The sequence below is a fragment of the Agelaius phoeniceus genome, chromosome 5 (assembly GCF_051311805.1).
Source record: "Agelaius phoeniceus isolate bAgePho1 chromosome 5, bAgePho1.hap1, whole genome shotgun sequence".
In the NCBI taxonomy this organism is placed as follows: Eukaryota; Metazoa; Chordata; class Aves; order Passeriformes; family Icteridae; genus Agelaius; species Agelaius phoeniceus.
The window spans coordinates 50,902,851-50,921,841 of NC_135269.1; the positions used below are offsets into that span (position 1 = coordinate 50,902,851).

At 37.2% G+C, this 18,991-nt stretch overlaps 1 protein-coding gene across 1 annotated transcript in view; it reads left to right on the forward strand.

Moving 5' to 3' along the window:
- The window catches only part of CPED1 (cadherin like and PC-esterase domain containing 1), a 143,812-nt gene that overhangs the window by 107,370 nt on the left and 17,451 nt on the right, over positions 1-18,991 (forward strand). The window contains exons 17-18 of the mRNA XM_054632090.2: positions 11,752-11,869; positions 17,080-17,216. Coding sequence (XP_054488065.2) covers positions 11,752-11,869; positions 17,080-17,216 — 255 coding nt within the window. The remainder of the gene's footprint in view (positions 1-11,751; positions 11,870-17,079; positions 17,217-18,991) is intronic.

Sequence of the window (18,991 nt, forward strand, 5' to 3'; positions counted from 1 at the left end):
GTAGTGCAAAATGGTAAGCTAGATTTTATCTACTACATGTTTTCTTTGAAGTTCACTCGTTAGTATGAAAAAAGTAACACAGTGCTTTCAGACTAGCAGCCAATCTTGAGCTGGTTACTCCTATGGTGTTCTTTCAATACTATAGGCTTATTATTGCAAAATAGAGGAATTTCAAAATATTTCCAAATATTTTTTAGCAGTTGAAAACAATTATTTAAGCAATTCTATTCAGCTACCATAACACGGCACATCACGGACAGTCATTTGTCCTAAGAAAACAGTTTATTGTATGTATAAAACCCATATCCTTCTCTTTCACCTTTCACCTTTCCCCTTTCTGACCTTCCCTCAAGATTTCTTATTGTCTTTCTCATGCTGGTAGTATGAAAAAATAATTGGAAAAAGAAAAGAAGTTATCAAACATCAGTACTTTTTCTACAAGTACTGCATGCAGTAATTTTTTTAGTCATTTAGTCATGCAGAAATGCCATTTTTATGAGAGAAAGGGTTATTAACAGATTAGTGGGAGGATCAGCAGAACAAAATTGCTCCACATCTGTGTAATCCTATAAAAAAAGACTAAAGTTTATACAATATCTACTGTTGTCAGATGATAAAAAGGCTGTAAAAAGGATGTGGAAGGAAGGAATTAAAATGAAGTAAAAGCAAGATGACAACATCCTTGCACTAATATGTAATTTAACTTTTCTTAAATTAATATAATGTATCTAATATAGATTACAGTTTGCAGTATATAATGGAACCTAATGTATGCTGTATGCACTTTATACACTGTAATCTGATATTTGTTGAAATAGATCCTTTCCATTATCTCGGTCCTTTTGTAGGTAGTAAATCCTCTAAGTCTGATTTAAACTGGAAATATTTTAGTTTTCTGCAACAGCCTAGTCAGCTGCAGAGCCAGTGTCTCAATGTCCACAGTAAATTCTTGGAGCTCCTTGCCACATGGAAGAGAGCTGGCAGTGGAGAGCATTTGGTCTGTGTGATTGGTTCAAAATTTTAGGATCTTTTGTAGAACCTCTTTACTACTGGGAAGACACTCTGCATAAAATTGTTGTTCAAGATAGTCATTATCTTACTGAGGAAAATTAGGAAGTTGAAAAATAGATGGTTAAAAACTAAGAGTATAGGCAGGTCCTGGGCAATGCATCAGCTAGACTGTTAGTCTAAGGCAAAAATATTGAAACTCTGATATTCAATCCATTATTTCAGAGCTGCTCAGCTAACATTTCTTGTCATTAAATAATCCTTTCAATCAGAAAAACAATGTGAGTCATAATGTGTAAGGTTTTGCTACAGGATGTGAATGTATCCATGCCAAATCTGCTGAAGGAAAAACTTGTTCCACATCTCCAGAAAGCTGAATTTACAGTAATTAATTTTATTAGTAGACACAAGAAAGTTAAACACTAAACACTTCACAGGCTGACTCAAAATACTTACGAAAGGTGGAGGAGTCCACAGCTCTACAGAGAGTTATTCCTTTGAAGTGATGAATCTTGGTGAGTGAGTTTCACTTGGGCTGGGAACATTGCCCAGATCCAAGTGTAACCTCTATCCTTATGAGAAAAACAGTAGTTAACATGTTTCTAACATCTCAGTGGAAACAATCTGAGTCACTTTGATTCAATTATCTTTGTTGTGCTAAGCTGACTGCATTGTTTGCGTCCTCTTTGCTCCCCAGACCTGAAGTAAATCACAGAAATCTTCCAGATGTCTCCCTATAAGGGAGAGTGAATTTCTGTATGAAAGTATTTGTATAGGTCAGGGAAAATTCTGTGTCCAATAAGATGCAATTAACTGCCTTAATACCTTGTTGACAGAGCCTAAATTTTTATTTGTAAGGGTTTTTTTTATTTCTATTTCCACTATGTCCCATCTCTGCGCTAATGTGATCTCAATATTTATCAAAGCAAGACTTCAGCTCAGCATCACTTACCATGCCTTGTGCAATAGAATAAATATAGTCATTAAGCACATCATTTGGTTTTCAGAAGTAGTTGGTTTTTTTGAGGGAGGTCATGTTCAACTACTGACTGCTTGATTACTTTAGCTGAATGAAAAGTACTTGTAGTAAATTACTGCAAGGAGGCTGTTGGAGAAGGCACAGCAAGCTCTAACTCCAGCCTGCGTATTTGGCACTAACTGCTTGCAATCTGTTTCTGTCCATGTCTGAGAGCTACCTGCATGCAGTCTGTTGTTCAGTGAGCCATCAAGCTGTAACCTTGCACTTTCAGTCTGCTGTCCACCAGAAGGCAAACCTTTATTCAGTATCTTTTAAAAGAGATCATGGTTAGTAAAAATCCATTATATTCACTTCTGTGATTATAGCAGCCAGTATGCTGCAAATTCATTAGAGTCATTTTCAAACCCATTATAATTTAGAAAATAAATCACTACATAGCTAGATTTTTAGGTGTTCTAGGAAAAAAAACTTACCCATCTTACTTCTGTGTCCCAGCTGTGTATGTTAAATGAGTATCTGGGAATATGTGAAATTCAGTGCTGGTCACAGCTATTAGACATCAATGAAAATATTCAAACTCAAAGGCTCTTTTGAATAAAATACATAATGATTTTCAAAGTCAAATCAGTCCTTCATTATTTTTTATGGTAAGCCACAGTGTAGTTTAAGGGAAGCAGAAATGATAACCAGATTCTGTCTGTAAATGTATTTATCTTTTCTGTTTTGATAGTCTCCATTATGAGTGTTTTCCAAGAAACTTTAGTCTCAAATGGTGTTGACTTAATTCCTTTCAAGTAATTTTATTTTTACCAAAGCTTTTAACTGAAGAGGAAGAAAGGAGAAAAAAAAACCCATCACTTCTTTAATCTTCCCATCATCTGACTCTCTTTCAAACATAAAGTCATAGTCATACTTTCTGCACTACCATGGGCTTATACAGCACATTCTGAATATAAGTAGCTGCAGCTGGAGTTATGGACAGTGTTGGATGGAGACCTATCCATGCACTGCCCATGTGTCCCAGACATTTGCACTGGTACTTTCTCTAGTGTCATTTACATATTCTTAGTTTTAGCCCTCACATTTGTTGTATAGGCAACATTGCCTAAACTGTACATCAGTAATAGATTTTTCATTATGTATTTGCTGGTTAAAGTTAGGAAGATTTGTGTAAATGTCCTCTATCTAAAAATATACTTTCTCAAGGTCTCTTGACTAACTTAAGCAAACAGCCTAATGTCTTAATAAGAGAAGGGTCTGATCTTTGGCCAGAAAAGTCTCAGAGATTGATTCGTTATCAGAGATGGCTTCTTTAATGAAGGTCACTTTAAAAACAGAGGCCAATAAAGAAGGGTAAGGCAGCTGCTTGCAGGATTGCCAGGCATTATGACCTGCCTCTCACTGAGCTGCTGGGAAAGCTCAAGATGTAGGGATGACCCCTGCCCAGAGTGGGGTCATTGCAATGAGCAGATACCTATTTCAGGTGCCTCTTTTCTTCTTGCCACCTTTCAGATGAGAAGCAGTAGTGGATGAGATGGCCTTCCACAGAAAATGTGTCCCCAAGCTCAAGTGTGACCCAATGGGAGCCTCGTGTCCCCCTGACTGTCTATATGTAGCTGGATGATATTTTTCAGCTCATGCTTGAGCAGACAAACCATTTGGAACACTCACCAGTGAGCAAGAGTAGGTCCTTTCACCAGTGATATTGTTGTCTGAAGTGGAGGGTGTTTGGCTCTTGGGAGTTGACTGAAATTAATCAAGTGTTGAACACGACTGCTCTGAGGATCCGACCCTGTGTGTTCCCTGGGCCATCATTAGAGACAGGCAGCATCAGAGCCCGTGGCTTCTCTGCAAACACGTGTCAGTGCAGACTGCAGATGTGTAAAGGGAAATTCCTCCTGTTGCCTACACATATAAGTGTAGTTTTCTTTAGAGTGAAGCTTCCATTCTTCTGTAGACTCTGTCTTTACATGAACAACAGGAACTCACAGGTTTTTTTGGCATTGTCTGGGAAAACAGTTTCAGAAGCCTTCTACCTGGTGTTTCTGAGCCTGTGTAAATGCCTTTCTCAGTATTCCTCAGACCATGTGTGGCTGCGATGTGTATTCTAATACATACCATACCATGGAGAACTGAATTTCTGTATTAAACAGTGTGTGAAGCAATTCCTTAAACAAAAAACATTTTAATTTGCCCTGAAGCCAACATTATGTACATTACATTACATTTTGAAATCTTGTTTTCAGTCTATCCATGGCTCACTAATACCTTTTCAGCCCTTTGGGCCCCTTTAAGTTCAGTTTAGAAAATTTAGAGTAAGAGAGGAAATACTGATGTTCCTTTTTTTTTTTTTTTTAATCACATAAAGGAAGCAAAAGAAACAGAATTAGTGGTCCTATTGAACTGATCTTGCAGAATTCCATTCTTTTGCATGCTTTTTGGCAGTCACCAGTTTGCTATTCATGATTAATATTTTGCTGAAAAAAAAAATCAGTGTTACATTCCTTTTCTGATGTTCAGGTAATGTTGAGGAGAGTCCAGAGAAATCAGTTGGAGACAGAGAGAGATTTAGGAATCCTAAGGTCTAGGGAAACAGAAAATGTCCAAGCAGTGTAACTAGGCTCGTTATGTACTGTGGAGAGAGTGTTGGTGAGATAAAGCTTGCAGAGAAAGGTTTAATGTTTTTTTCTAGTAGAACATTGGATATAACTGGGGGGAAGAAAGCACACACACACACGCAGAGACAGAGGAAAAAAAATATTTGGGTACAGCCCTTTGTTAAACTTGAAATAGAAGAGTTCCATTTGTAAATCTTGAGAAGACTCTCTACATGCCAACAAAGTGATTAGGGAGTCAGATATATTCCCCCACAGATAGTGATAAAGAAAGGAAAGTATCTTAGAATTACCTTTCTATGGGAGTTATACATCCAGTCTTAGGTTACAAAAGAACCTGTCCTCCACTTTGAATTGCCACATGATCTCTCAGGGATCTAAGTACCTACTTCGGTCAGTTCTTTCTCACACAGCAGTTAACAGGCACCTAACAGTGCTCCCTCCATCCAGTTTCAGCCTATGTTCCTTATACACACCTAGTCTATGGACACAGTGGGTCCAAGGCTCTTTACAAGTCAGCATTTAATTGTGTGTTCAAAGCAAATGCAACCAGCTTCCTGTGAGAGCCTGAGACAGAACTGACCAGAATACCCTGCAGCCCCCTGGCTGGAGGGAAAACATTGGGAGCTTGAACTGAAATCTCTGCTGCCAGTCAGTTCAAAGTGAAACTTTTAACTGTGTTTTCTACATCACAGGGAAATGTTCTGCGAGGGAAATACCAATTACTGCTTTATGCACTGCACACTCCTGCTAACATGTCCTGAGAACACCTATCAAACATTATTGGCAAAGGAATTTTTAAATTCTGTTAGTGCCAAAGAGGCCAACTTAAATATCTCTGTGAGCTGTGCGTGGCTTTGCCTATGCTCAAGACAAGACAATTTGGCACTTAGGAGGATGGTGGTTTGAGATCGTACATTACAAGGGTGAATAGTGTTGGATGGAACTCCAAGATAGAGGAAATAAGAGGCAGAGTTGTGAATAGGACTCAAACATCCTAAATCTCTCCTTCAAATCCTAATCTTAGTGTGCCCCAGGCCCTAAATAAAAAAAAAAGTTAATAAATGTACTTCACCATCTAAAGGATTTGGTGCTAGAAATGAGAAGTACTTTTGTTAAAGTATACCCTGAAATACTGAGTTCATATCTGCAAGCCTTGCTTACTGTGAAAAGCAGCTTCAACAATAGTGTTGGCAGATGTATAGCTCACTGTACCAAGTCCTAGGCTAACATGCTCTTTCAATGCATTGCATTCATTGTCAACTTAAGAAATCATGAAGGAGCAGTAATGCTTTCCAATTAAATTCTTTCTCTCATCCCTTTTCATACTTCCTGATTGTAGTGATAATTTTTCAGTCTGAGAAGTTCTGCTGTGTTTGTCATGGCTGTGATATAAAGGTCATAGCCTAAATCAAAGGGACAATGCTAGAGCTCAAGTGCTTCTTGCAGTTAGGAGGCTCAGAGTACAGATCTTTCTGCAGTGTGATCTGTGAATGCCATATACCCTGAGCATGGGAGGGTAGAGATGAATGCTCCTTATTAAAAGACACAAGACTGTAGGATTTCCCAACTAATATTGAACATTTTTTACCTAATTACCAGCGAAAAAATTCAGGGTCACCTCAGCACTTTATTGAGAGAAACATAAATATGTAATAATTCCTTTGGTTATCACTTAAAACATTTACTTTTTGCACTGTCAAAGCACATGGTTTTCTCAAGCTATTCCCCATTTTCAAATAGTAGACTTGGCAAAATTCAAGTCAGTTCACATTCATAGCTTGCACTTAAAAAGATGCAGAGAAGAGGACAAAACAAGAATCAAAAACTGATGCAGCTCTTAAAGTCTCCAGGTCAACATTATCATATCACTTTTTAAACCAAAAAAACACCAGAACATAAAGAGCAAAATGCCTCTCTTTATCTATTATTCTTTGTTCCTGTTTTATGTTCCTTTTAGGGAGGAGTAAATACTAAATGCTTTTAATTCCTCTTCTTTCTTGTTTTGTGTACTTTGTTTATAAAGCATAAAAGCTGGAAATCATCAGTGTTCTTGCTTGGGAAAAATTAGCTTCATGAGGAAAACATGTTTGCTAAGAAAGCACTTGAAAAATCCATGCAGATGTTAACTACAAATACTGAAAAAAACCCCAAACAACCCCTCTGTAGTTATAATTAGGTACATTTTGAAACATTTTCCAAAATTTAAGTTTCTGATATTCTGTTCTTAATGGAGTTGGAGTTGGATTTCACATTTAGTTGTCTTGGTTCAACTGATCTCTGAGCTGTTCAGAATGATAATTCACAAGACTTTGCTAAATTAAGACTCATACTTTTTAGGTCTCATGTGAATAATTTTGTTCTATGGCTCACAAATTCAGCACTTTAACTGTTTGGGAGCAGGAAGGCAGATAGGGTCTAACTGATGTGCATATAAAATGGAATTGAATCAAAATCCTTCATAGATTAAAAGGATTCTTTTCTATTCCCCATGCACATAAAAGATACTAAACTAGTGTTATGGAACTTGTAATATTTTCTTGAAACAGTTTCATAGCTTTCTTTGAGGTTAGCATTCTGAGTGCAGAGGAAGACACTGCATCTGCTGTATTATCAGGATGAAATTTATTTGTCCATATAAATAGCGAGTGCTTTAAGTCTTTGTGGAAAGGCATCTACTGGGATTTTCAAAATTTTTTAGCAGTTAGTAAAGGTACTCTGTAATTATGACAATCTTCAGTCACTGGTTAAAGCATGTGACATTATTCTCAAAGAAATTTTATATGCAGAAATTTGGGAATGAAAAATATCATGCAATTTAGGGTATGCTATTCTTAAGAAACAATAATATTATAGTAACAGCATGAATAGCACAATTAAGAACTTAAAATCAATTAAGACTGATGGTTGTACTTTATCCATATATCAAACTCTTCTCTGATGCCCTGACAACATGACCAGTATCTCAGCTTTTCGTATCATTCCTGATCTCCTACTGATGTCTGTGCACTGCATTTTTCCACCCAGGAGTGCCCAGACCCCTTTTCTATAGTTTTTTTATGGTCCCTTCCAGATCTGTGTGTAAATGAACATCTCATAGTCTTTTAATGTGTTATTTGTGACAGTCTTTGGGGTCACTATTATCCCATATTTGCAGATAGAACTTACTAGGTTCCTGATGAAAATACTGTGGTAGTATGAAATACAGTTTCTGTGCTTTAAAAATTAACTGCAGCACGAGGACATGTTACTCCATGAGGTCATCCCATTAATCCTATATTCTCTGTTTAATGGCTTTGTTTGTCTTTTGATTAGACAATGCCTTTATGCATGTCCTAGACAGTGCTTGATGGCTAATTATAGTCATCGTTTCCCATCCAACAGCAGTAGAGAACTGAAATTCTTGATAGAATGCCTCTCCTTATGACAGGTCTCTAGACCTATTGTGCACACACAGAAGTTTCAGTTGTTCCTGCATTTATTCCTTAACTTTATTAAGAAAGTTGATAGAATGGAACTAATCCATCTGTCCACAATTTATTCCCTAGCAATGTGATACATTTTCCCTATTTCATGAGCTCACTCTTTGACTAATTTTATTAGAAGTCCTTCCATAGCATCATTTTAATAACTTTTCATTCATTTTTAGTCATGTGTGAAATAGTAAAAAAAGATGCACTAAAGAAACATGAAAGAATTTCATGAGAAACTCAGGTCAGCTTAAATAGAAGCAGATCCAATAAAGTTCAGTCAGTGAGCCTACAAAGACCAGCAGAAAAGAGCTCTAAATTAGCTCTTTCACATGGAGCTTTATTCTGCCATGTCTAAAGTGCAGTCAAAAGGAGTGAGACAGCCCTGGCACACCCTGAGAGGAGGCAGGGCTGCAGTGCCTGCAGGAGGTGGCTGGGTGACCTGCCAGGTTGATGGGCAAGGCTGGCCGAGAGACCGCAGGGTCAGAACTGACGCCTGGAGGGGTCTCACACCTTCTTTACCAAGAACACTCAGTGCGGTTTATCTGATCCACCAGCTCTCACCCATGCATGGGTTCTGGATGTTAAAAAGATGCAGGATTTTAGCTACATATTGCTTGTATGCAACACTAAAACAAATTCCTGTGATCTTAGTTATATTTCTCTTGTTATTTTGTTTAAAACATTCTGATATACTGATCCCTTATTAGACTGGTAGGGGTAGTCTTCAGTGGTCTGGGCTGGGTAGAATTTCAGAGATGAGTACTAAAGCAGAAATTGCCTGTTTTTCAGCATTGAGCCCACCACTCCCATTGATTGTTAGGGGTTTTCATATAAATGACAGAAGGTCTTTTACTGAGTAGCTGACTGTAGAGCCTGTATGCAGGCATTCTGGGTGGGAGTTTCCAAAGCACTCAATTCATTAACAAAGGTCTACTTCCACCAAAAATTATGGTTTTAGCCACAGCTGTGAATGAACAGAGTTGGATTATTCCATAAAAGTATTGAAAAGCCTTCCTTTGTACTTAAAAATGCCTTCTTGAGCTGATAGGTAGCAGCAGGTGTAGATGTTAAAAGTAACTTTATTTTAGTTACGGTGCTTTGTCACTGCTGGAGCACCAACTGTTAAAATGAACACAGATGGACATTTTTTCCCTAATGGTATGACTTCTCTCAGGAAAGTCAAGGGCTTCTTGCCTTCTTTTATTTTACTGCAGTTTCAGAGTAATCATTTTTCATTAAGGTGGAGGTGGTGAAAAAGGTACCACAACAATTAAAAATCCATTAATGGTTAAATTAGATTTCTGAATCTGAACTATCACTGCATGTACAATGGTCTTCACTGTACAACATTCATCCCATTACATCAGTTGCATGAGTGTGGGTCGGCTTTATAATGCTTTGTTCATTTCTCTCTCTGTCTCTACCTGTGTAATTTTGAAACTGTACAGTTATGATTTTTTTTTTACTATTTTTATATGTCTGATCAAAGCTATGTATGTATATGTATATGCATAAGTACATAACTGAGAGGAAATATAGTTATTGGTTATTCAAAGGTGAACTAAACAAACAAAATTCTTATTAAATTAGGCACCCAGACTATAAATAAATTAAATACCATGAACTAATAGCCCCAAATAATTTGAAGGTAAGAACTGAGAAAACTCAGTAGTGTAACAGCCTTGTAAATCTGTTTCATCTGTTTCATTCTTAAACACTAAAACATTATGAAGAATCAGGTTCACTATAGTGTGATCTGAAAGAGACAAGGAAATTGTCATTTCACACAGTAGATGGACTCCAGAAATGTTCACTCTCTAAGTATTAACTGATGTTGTTTAAAAGCTATGTAGATGTACAGAAGAAAGCTTTATTCCTCTTTTATTTGCTAGTGCCCAGAAAATCTTCCATAAAGATAAAAGGAAGTTTACTAGCAAAAAGCCACACCAATCTTATAGTCACTAAAGTACATAATGTAAGGGAACTTTTCTTTTGATTCTAATCCAGAAATTACAAGGGCCTTTTTATGTCTCCCTTCTAACAATGAAGGTTGGCAGGAAGAGCAGACACAGAGCAACAACTATCATTTAAGTTTACATGTCTGGCTCTCATCTTTGCCATGAGTATCTTTTGTAAACATACTTAAGATCACAAGATGTTTCATCTTTGGGCAAGGAAAGGATGTCATGTTGCCACAGCACCGGAAGAAAACAATAAAAAAAATCTACATGCATTTAGAAAAACCCTCAGTGTGCCATATATTTATGGAGCTGCAGTAAATCTGTAGCTGCCACAGATTCATTTTGCATATTGTAATAAATATGTCAGTGATGGTCTCCTACAAAGGTAAAAATTAAACAAATAAGTCTTGTTCAGTGATTCACGATCTCTCATGACATGACAGTTTAGATGTGAATTAAAAATTAAATGCAAGCTGTGTCCTTTGCACACCAAAGTCAAAGGGAATCAGTTACATAGTTCCTGCATGTTGGTTGTAATTAGCAAAAACCCAGCCACACAAAATTGTTGTTAGTGGTATTGCCCAATAAATGCAATTAAAATAAAATTTTGTTTGCTTAAACACATACCCTGGGCAGAATGAACAAGGAAATCCCTGTCATTTTATGGCACTATGTTGAGGGCAATGGCAACACATTCAAGAATTTGGGTCTCTCTTGTGAAGTCCTGTGCAAATTGTTTTACTGCAAGGTAGGAACTTTCTGATGTTAATGTTAGTTGAAGTTATACTGTTAAATAGCTATATTTAACAGCTAGAGACTCCAAAACACAGTTTAATACTGGAAGATACTGTGCCATTCATTTTGTCATTACAGGTTTCCCTAGTTAGAGAGATTAAGCAGAGTACAGGACAATCCACATATAACCACTGTTTTATGGCTTATTTATGCACAAATACGACCATAAACCTCTGAAGCCCCTGGGAAGATTTTTTTCTTCTAATTTTTTTTCACCACCATGGACTTCAATGAGATCAGAATAATTGTGAGACATTGCCTTTTGATTGCATAATCAAGAACCACCAGTATTTTCAAAATTCCAAGATGTGTTCATATTACTGTGTGCAATGGCACATATTCTACTGTCAGTACCTTGTCTCTATTAGGACTTAATTGTCTTTTGCTCATTGGTGTAATTTAGGCACAGGATCTTAGATGTAGCATATTATCATGGCAACAGTGAATGATACTATGCAACAGGTGTGAAATTAATTTTTGTACCATTTTAGAAAATAGATTTTTTTTCCTTTAAGCACCTGTATCTCCTGAAGCTATTTTGGGGCATTTCATCACAGAAATGAATCCCATATGACTACAAATAGGCATACAAAATTCCTAAGGGCGAATAGGTAGAGATTATATAATATGTAGAGACAACATGATGTTACATGAAAGGTATCTGTTTGCCTTAATAAATTTTCTTATATCTTTAGCAAATGTAGTATCTTGTATGTTTACTGTGGATTGGGATAATTTATTGCAAAACCTTTGTCTGAATGGAAATAGGATTCTAAATTTCATATTAAACTATATATTGAAGAGCTAAGGATGAACTAATTGCAAAACTATCCCAAATAAATTTTTTACTCTTGAAGAGGATTTCAAGGTGATATGGATGGGCACAGTGCTGTCATTTTCACAGATTCTATTTATTTCAGGACTGTGGTTCCAAAATTCGCCCAGAGGAGTCCTGTGGCTTGCAGCCTCTCTCTCATGAATACCTCGCAGCAATTTCACAGACAGTGTTTAAGACCTGTGAAGCTGGAGACACAAAAGGTTCGTATTTTATCCCCCTTTTTTTCTGAAAATTAACTCATGCACTTTTCAAAGAAAAACTAGAAACAGTATTAACTCTTTCCTGTGGACATGCACTAACCTATGCACAATAAATTGAACTGATCATTCCAAATTTGTAGCAGCCAAATGATGTACCAATCCTGGCAATGAAGAATGCCAAATGGCAAATTCCCTGCTAAAGCACTAATATTTCTTAAATAAGTTACATTTTCATAGAAGCCAAGCCATGTCATTTCCCCTCAGAAGATAACTCAAAAATTCTGCAGAAGTAGATGTCATACAATGTCCTCAAGCTATGTACAGAGGCTGAGGTGGAGCAGCAGAGATAAAGATATCACCTTACTTCTTCTGACATTAATGCTAAAATTTAGAAGGCTGCTTTATGGTTCAGTACAATCAGGGTTTCATGACTCATTTCTAATCCTTTGATGTAGAGCAGAGACAGTAATTTCGGGTCCAGCCAAACACAGAAGTGACTTCCTTCTCTCTTAGTCACCATGGCACTGTTCTTTAAAGGAAGCTCAGCACGTTAACAAATATACACTTAATTTATACAATTTCTCTCTCTCTCTCTCTCTGTCCCTCTTATAATCAATAAATTCAAATTGGAATATACAACAGAGGAAGTGTCTTTCCTTCATTTTACATCACGGAATGAAATTATGATTTATCTACCAAAAAATCTTCTTTCTTTCAGAAGTTCTCCTTTGATTCACATCTGGTTTGAACCAGGCTATCATATCAAAATTAGCTCTTTGTTCAATATTGTTGCATTACCAATAATACAGAAGTCAGCAGACATTAACTGTGTTTGACTTCTCAGAGGGAAAGAGAGGAAGAGAACTAAAAGAGACCATGAGAACCCAACTTGTGCTAAATTCCTGCAGGTGAATCAGGTTACTACACTCTGTAGAAATGTGGTTTGTAGCAGTAACAAAATCTGGTGTGTAAGATATCACAGATTCACTTCTAATTTTCTGTTGCTGTGATGCATATGTTTTAATTATATCCCACTTTCCATTTTTCCTACAAATGTATCTAGTTTAAAATAATTCTGTGTGATCTTTCTCTACATTCAACAGCTGTCTGGATTTGGATCCAGCAGAAACATAAGTTGATGTCCAAATAAATGAATGAGTCCCTTGGTTACAAGGAGTAAATCTCAGTTTGGATGTAAGTCCATAGGCCTAAAGCTATTTATTCTGTCAAAAGAAAAAAATACAGCTAGAACAAAAAGAAAACTACTTCCATAGCCTATTCTCAGAGAAAAAGCTCTTTGAAGATCTTTGGGTACCAAATAAACACCAAATACAAAAGTAAAGCAGTCATAAATCAAAAAATTAGCATCAGTGTAGGTTAAATATTTAGACTTTGAATTACCAAGCTAGAATAGTATTTTCTCTTTACAGTGATAATTTTTTGGCACTATAGAAAAGTCTTGATTTTAAATTTGAAAGCAAAATATGTTTAATTGTGGCTATGACAATGTAAAAGGATAAATGAAAGAGGCTGAAAGAAAAAGCAAAACTATCAAATTAAGTATACAGCTCTTATTGGTTAAAACTTTTGATTTTAGGCTAATATTTTTAAAATGGAAAGTAAGCAATCCTAACTAATTATTTTGAAAGTATATTTCTTTTCATGCCATTTTATGAGAACAGATTTAGGGAGTACTGGCAATGTTTAATCTCATATCTTAAGCAGAAGATTTATGTACGCAACTGATAACTACTCTAATGAGCCAAAAATCCAGCTTTCACCCTTCCTGTGGAAACCTCCTACCTACAGGTTTTCATAAAAGTTTGATTATGCCAATTTTTAATTTGTGATGAAACTAACAATGTGTTTCTCTTGCTCTCATTCACTTAATTGTTGGTAAACCTGCCCTTGCCTGATAGAGCCAGTGTTAACACTCTTGCCAGAAGCACCACAAAATGCTGCCTGATTGAAATGGTGCTGAGAGCTGCATTATGTGCTGCTGACTTATATAAGTGGGTAAGAGCAACTTAAAATTGCTATAGAAAATAAGCCTATTTTCCAAACTAATATTGTTTGCAATTTTTTAATGTTGTCTTCTTTTTTATGCGATTCATTTTATCTTCTAACACAGTCCTATTTTTGAAGGTTAAAAATGCATTGACCAATTGTTGGGAAATTGCAACAGGAAAAGTTCATAATAGTTGGATTTAAAATGTATAAATTTTCATGCATCATTAAAACACCTATGTAAATACAAAACCAGGAATTATTCTGTTAACATTAAATGCTAGTGCTTCCTAAAAATACTAATTTATCTCCATATATCCATGTTCTCAAATTTTTTTAAATTTGCCACTAAGCTTTAGCCTATGCCAAAAACTGATCTATGTTTTTCATTAATATACCTAGGGAGCTATTGAACATAAACCAAACTATTTAAAAGAAGCTTTTGAAAAGTTACTTATCACCTTCAGTTGCCAAGGTTTAAACTTTTATTATTCAGATATCTTGGCTCCTCAAAATTCATTTTATATAGTTCTACTTTTCTAGTTTATTAGCTTAAACCAAATCAGTTCGTAAAAGTATGGGATTTTTAAAAGAAAATTCCATAAGATGAGGAATCTCATATGTTTTAGACATTGCCAGAACTTTTATATATTTGGGTTGAAAGAAAAATTACAACATCAGGAAAAAAATACTGAGTTTTCATATAATTTTAAAATATAGGTCACTATCTGAAACATCACTCAGATTATTTATTAAGACCTCTACAGTAGTGGCAGGGTCTGAGTCCGGACTCCAAACCAGCCAACCATTCTGTCCCTGCTCTGTTAGTCAAAAGATACAAAGCAGTAAAAAGTGTTGGCATGGTACCTATTGCTGGGTTATTGGGGACCTGGTACTCTTTTATTTCCTCATGAGACTGCTGTGAAGCTGGGAATGACCATTCAGTCATGGATTGCAAAGTGGGAGCCAACAGCAAGATCCACAAGTGGCAATAGAAATTTTGGAGGGTCAAAGTATTCCTGGCCCCAGTGGTGGCCAGGAGGCCACAGCCTGGAGCAAGGGACCTCAAAGCCCAGGGAGGGTCAGCATGAGTAAGGGACTCACAACAGCCAGCACTGGGAGGCTACAGCAAGAGAAATTGCCTAAATTCAGCCTCTGGGGTTCCAGCAGAGGAGGGTATTAATTTGGAAGAGAACTCCCTGCTTCAGAACCTGATTATCCACTTTGTAACTTCAGATAAAGATTCAATTTAACCCTTTGATAAAAATTCTACATAGGATCTCTCTTAGGGACCAAAGTTCAGATCTCTCTTGTCATACAAAAATTACCAGGTTACAAGCATGCTATTTTCCTGTCCTAATGAATTTTGAACTTTAAAGTGGTGCTTAATTGAGTGGGGAATATTTCCTTCCACTGTGTGATTAGGATGCAGAAAACGCAAGTTTGAAACTCCTCTGAGCAAGAAGCATGGGATATCTCTATCTTCCTGCTTGCACCCTCCCACCATAGTCCCAAGTGTCCCTCCTTCCTCTGTCCATGCTGTGAACTGGACTGCTTGCCCAGCACAGCCTCCACAAGGCACCCATGCCCATGGGAACAGGCAAAGCTGGGTTATTCTCACTGAACCACAGCATGCTCAAAGCCAGTGTCCAGGGTCTTGGTTAGGTTCAGTCTGCTATAGTTTTCTCCAAATCAACAAGTGCATCTGAGGGTGGTGTATGTTCTGCTCAGGGCAGAATAGGGGCAGCTCTGCAGGGTACATAGAAATTGGTATTGCATGGTTGTGGCACTGTGGGATGTATTTGTCCCTTAGATGTACCAGTGGGGGCTCCCATACAAAAATAATCTCAATTTTATTTAGAAGGACTTCTTTATCTGGTAAGATTACTCACCATGCTACTTTCCAAAACATAGTCACTTGGACTTTTGCCTAAGTAGAAGCACAGGCTGCCTCCTGGAAATTCTTTTGCTCCTGAGGTAGCAGCTGACTCTCCCAAGACCATGAGGATCCTCCAGGGTTTCTTTGCTGAGCCTTCCCCTCAGTCCCTGGCCAGGTGAAATATCAAAAGGCAGCCTTGGGTTTCTTGGCTGTGGCTTCCTGTGCAGCAGCAACCCATCAGACACAGCTGCCTGGTAGTGGTCGTGGGGACAGATTCTAAGGCCAGTCTGATCTCCAAGTATTTGATTTTGCGTCTGTTTTCTGGGCTGCAGTGAGAAACCCATCTGAGGTAGAAAGGCCCAATCGCACTGACACAAGGACCTTAGGCCTCTGCACTCCTCTTTGTGTAATGCCTTTAATATGAACAAAAGAAGGTTTTGCTGGCAGTTACATAGGCACTGGGAGATGCTGTCAGCACTGTGTACTTATAAGATCTAGAAAAATAGTTTCTTTTGTTCATTTGAATACAAAGGCAACTCAAAAGTTTTTCTGTCTTCCTTCAGAAATTAAATCCTGCAAGCTTCTAGCAGGATTTTGCAAAGAAATAGTTTTAGAAAATCAAAATAACAAAACCATTTAACTTTAGATAAGGGATTACTAAAACCCACTGATCACTTTGTGCTCCTAATCTTCAAAATCATTTTTGTAAATAAGAACAGGTTCTAATAAGTCACATATGTTATTAATTGCACTTTACTGTCATTTTCTGAAATGTATTTGTGTAGTCTGGGACAGTCCTCTGGATTCTCAAAAATTAAAAAGAAATAGTGTTTTGGAAGGAAAGTTTTAATCTTGCTTCATTTTTATATCAGTTGCTCTCAACCATATATCCAACCTTCAGATATTTCATTGTAAATGAGAATTAATCTTCAGATATGTCTGAATGTGAATATTTTTTTTTTGCATTCAATCTCCTCACCCACTTTCTCTTTCTCATATCCCTTCTGTTAAAAAAGGACAAGCTGCTACAAGAAGGGCAACATTGAGTGAGAAATGAACCCACAAATGGCTGTCAAATTTGAGCATTTGCAGCTCTTTCAGGGAAAGGAAAAGACTCCCACCCTAACTAAATGAAAAGAGCGTAACACAGTGACAGGAAATAGTCTCTTCAAAGGGTTGGAGGGCATTTAATTTAGGGGGAACTCCCTTATGAGGTTTTTTTACTCATATATGAGTAAAATATCCAAAAATATCTTGCTTCCTGTGTAATAAAACCACTCAGAAGAATACAGAGGAGGTGCTGACATTCATTGCTGTTTTCCAGGGCAATGGATTGTCCCTTGCCTGAGCTGCTCTGACAACAGGACCTGTGACTGGAGAGCAATAACGTGGCAGCCCCACGGCTGCCGACACTCTGTGCTGGCCAAGCCCGAGCTCCAGCGCTGCGTGGAGGGCAGAAGGGTATGTACCAGCCTTTGCATTCTCATTCATTCTTATTTACCTGGGTATTTGGTGTCCTGAAGCTTTCAAAACATTTTCAAGATTGATATGTGACAAAAATCCCTTTTTAACTAGAGAGATATTTGGGTGAAAAGTTCACAGGGATGAAAACCAGCGGTACTCCTAATTTAGCCTCATATGCAGACACAGTTGTCTGCTGCCGTTTCAGAGGACCTTAGGTCACACCACTGGAGTTTCAAGACCTATGGTGTGTGTGATTACCAGTCAGAGCTGCAGTGAGTACACAAGGACAGAAAATGGAGGATATATTTGCATTGTTGTCAGAGTTTTGTCTCACATGCAAGTTGGTTTTCTTCTGCTGCATACCTAATGCATGGCATTGCTTGTGCACACTAATCTTACCAAGTCTTCTTGCACATTCTTTTCTTTTAGTGAAGCTTCTAAAGTGATTGCTTGGAAATACAAGGTCTCCTTAATAAGCATGCTATGACTGTTATACTGTTGAGAGAGAGCTCTGATCTGAGGCTCAGGTACCTTACTGAGGATACAAGTATCCAGAAAGTAAGTAATTAATTGTTATAAAGTTCTTTAAAGTGTATTGCCTAGGTAAGAAAATAGTTACTAAAAGTGGGATTTTGATAAAATCCAAGAGCATTTCCATATAGACAAATACAAACCAATAGTCTTTCAATTAACATTTTCTCCTTAATTTCTGATAAATTTCTTGCCCTACACAAGGTACTTTACTGTTATTTTGCTTTATTTCTGCCTGTGGTCTTCTCTGTTACTATAGAGCTGCAAGTTACTCCTAGAATATTTTTCAAAAAAATATTGCTTTTTATGACAGAGAAGAAGCTCCATCTGTTCCTCATGTACAAAACAAGCTTTTCTGGATTAACCACAGAAAAAAAAATGTTCAAGAATTTAATTGCTTTGCTTTGGTCCTTAATTTCCATGGACATCAAGCTGCTTTGACAAGCAACCACCCTTTGGTTGGGCAATCGAAGGACAGCAGAGGAACAATATGCCACTGTGGAAGTGGATTGCCAGGGTATTGCTGAGAGGATTTGCTGACATTTCCACATCCCAAATCTGACCACTCATATTCATGAGTGTCAAAAGCAGGACAGCATTTGTAAAGGGTTTATTAAAATCAAGTAAATGAAATGAGTGTCTGTGAAGCTTAATTTCTTAATTCAAATCTCATTATGTTCTAACTCTCTGAGGTCACTGATCTATTCTAGTGTCAGATGACAGCCAGATCCTAAGTGAGCTTCATTAACACCTTGAGAAAAATCTCTGTAACTAATAGCACTTGTTTCCCATTCTGCATCTTTTACAGAAGTCTCCTGACACTGTCTGATAACCTTTGCTGCTGTAGAAATCTGCTGAATTGCCTCTGTTACCTTTGCACAGATGTACATTGAATTGGTTTATTCTTTTAAAGTCATCACTCCAAAGCATGTTCCCCTTTTGATATATTTCTCCTATCTCTTTCTCTCAGATGTTATTTTTGTCATAACTCTGTAGTGATTTTAGTTTTGTCTGAAATTTTGCAATAGCATTTTTTCTTCTTTTGCCAAATGAATAGGTGTAGAACCTGGATCAACTCCTTTGTGTCAATACAACTCAAAAACTAAGAGAAGCTTTCTTCCTACCAAAGTCAGATGAAATAAAAATTGTTCCCTTCTGGGCAGAATCTTCCTGATTCTGCCTTTGATAAGTCAGACTTTGGAATTACTTTACACTGCCCAAGCGATGTAGTAGAAAAAGAT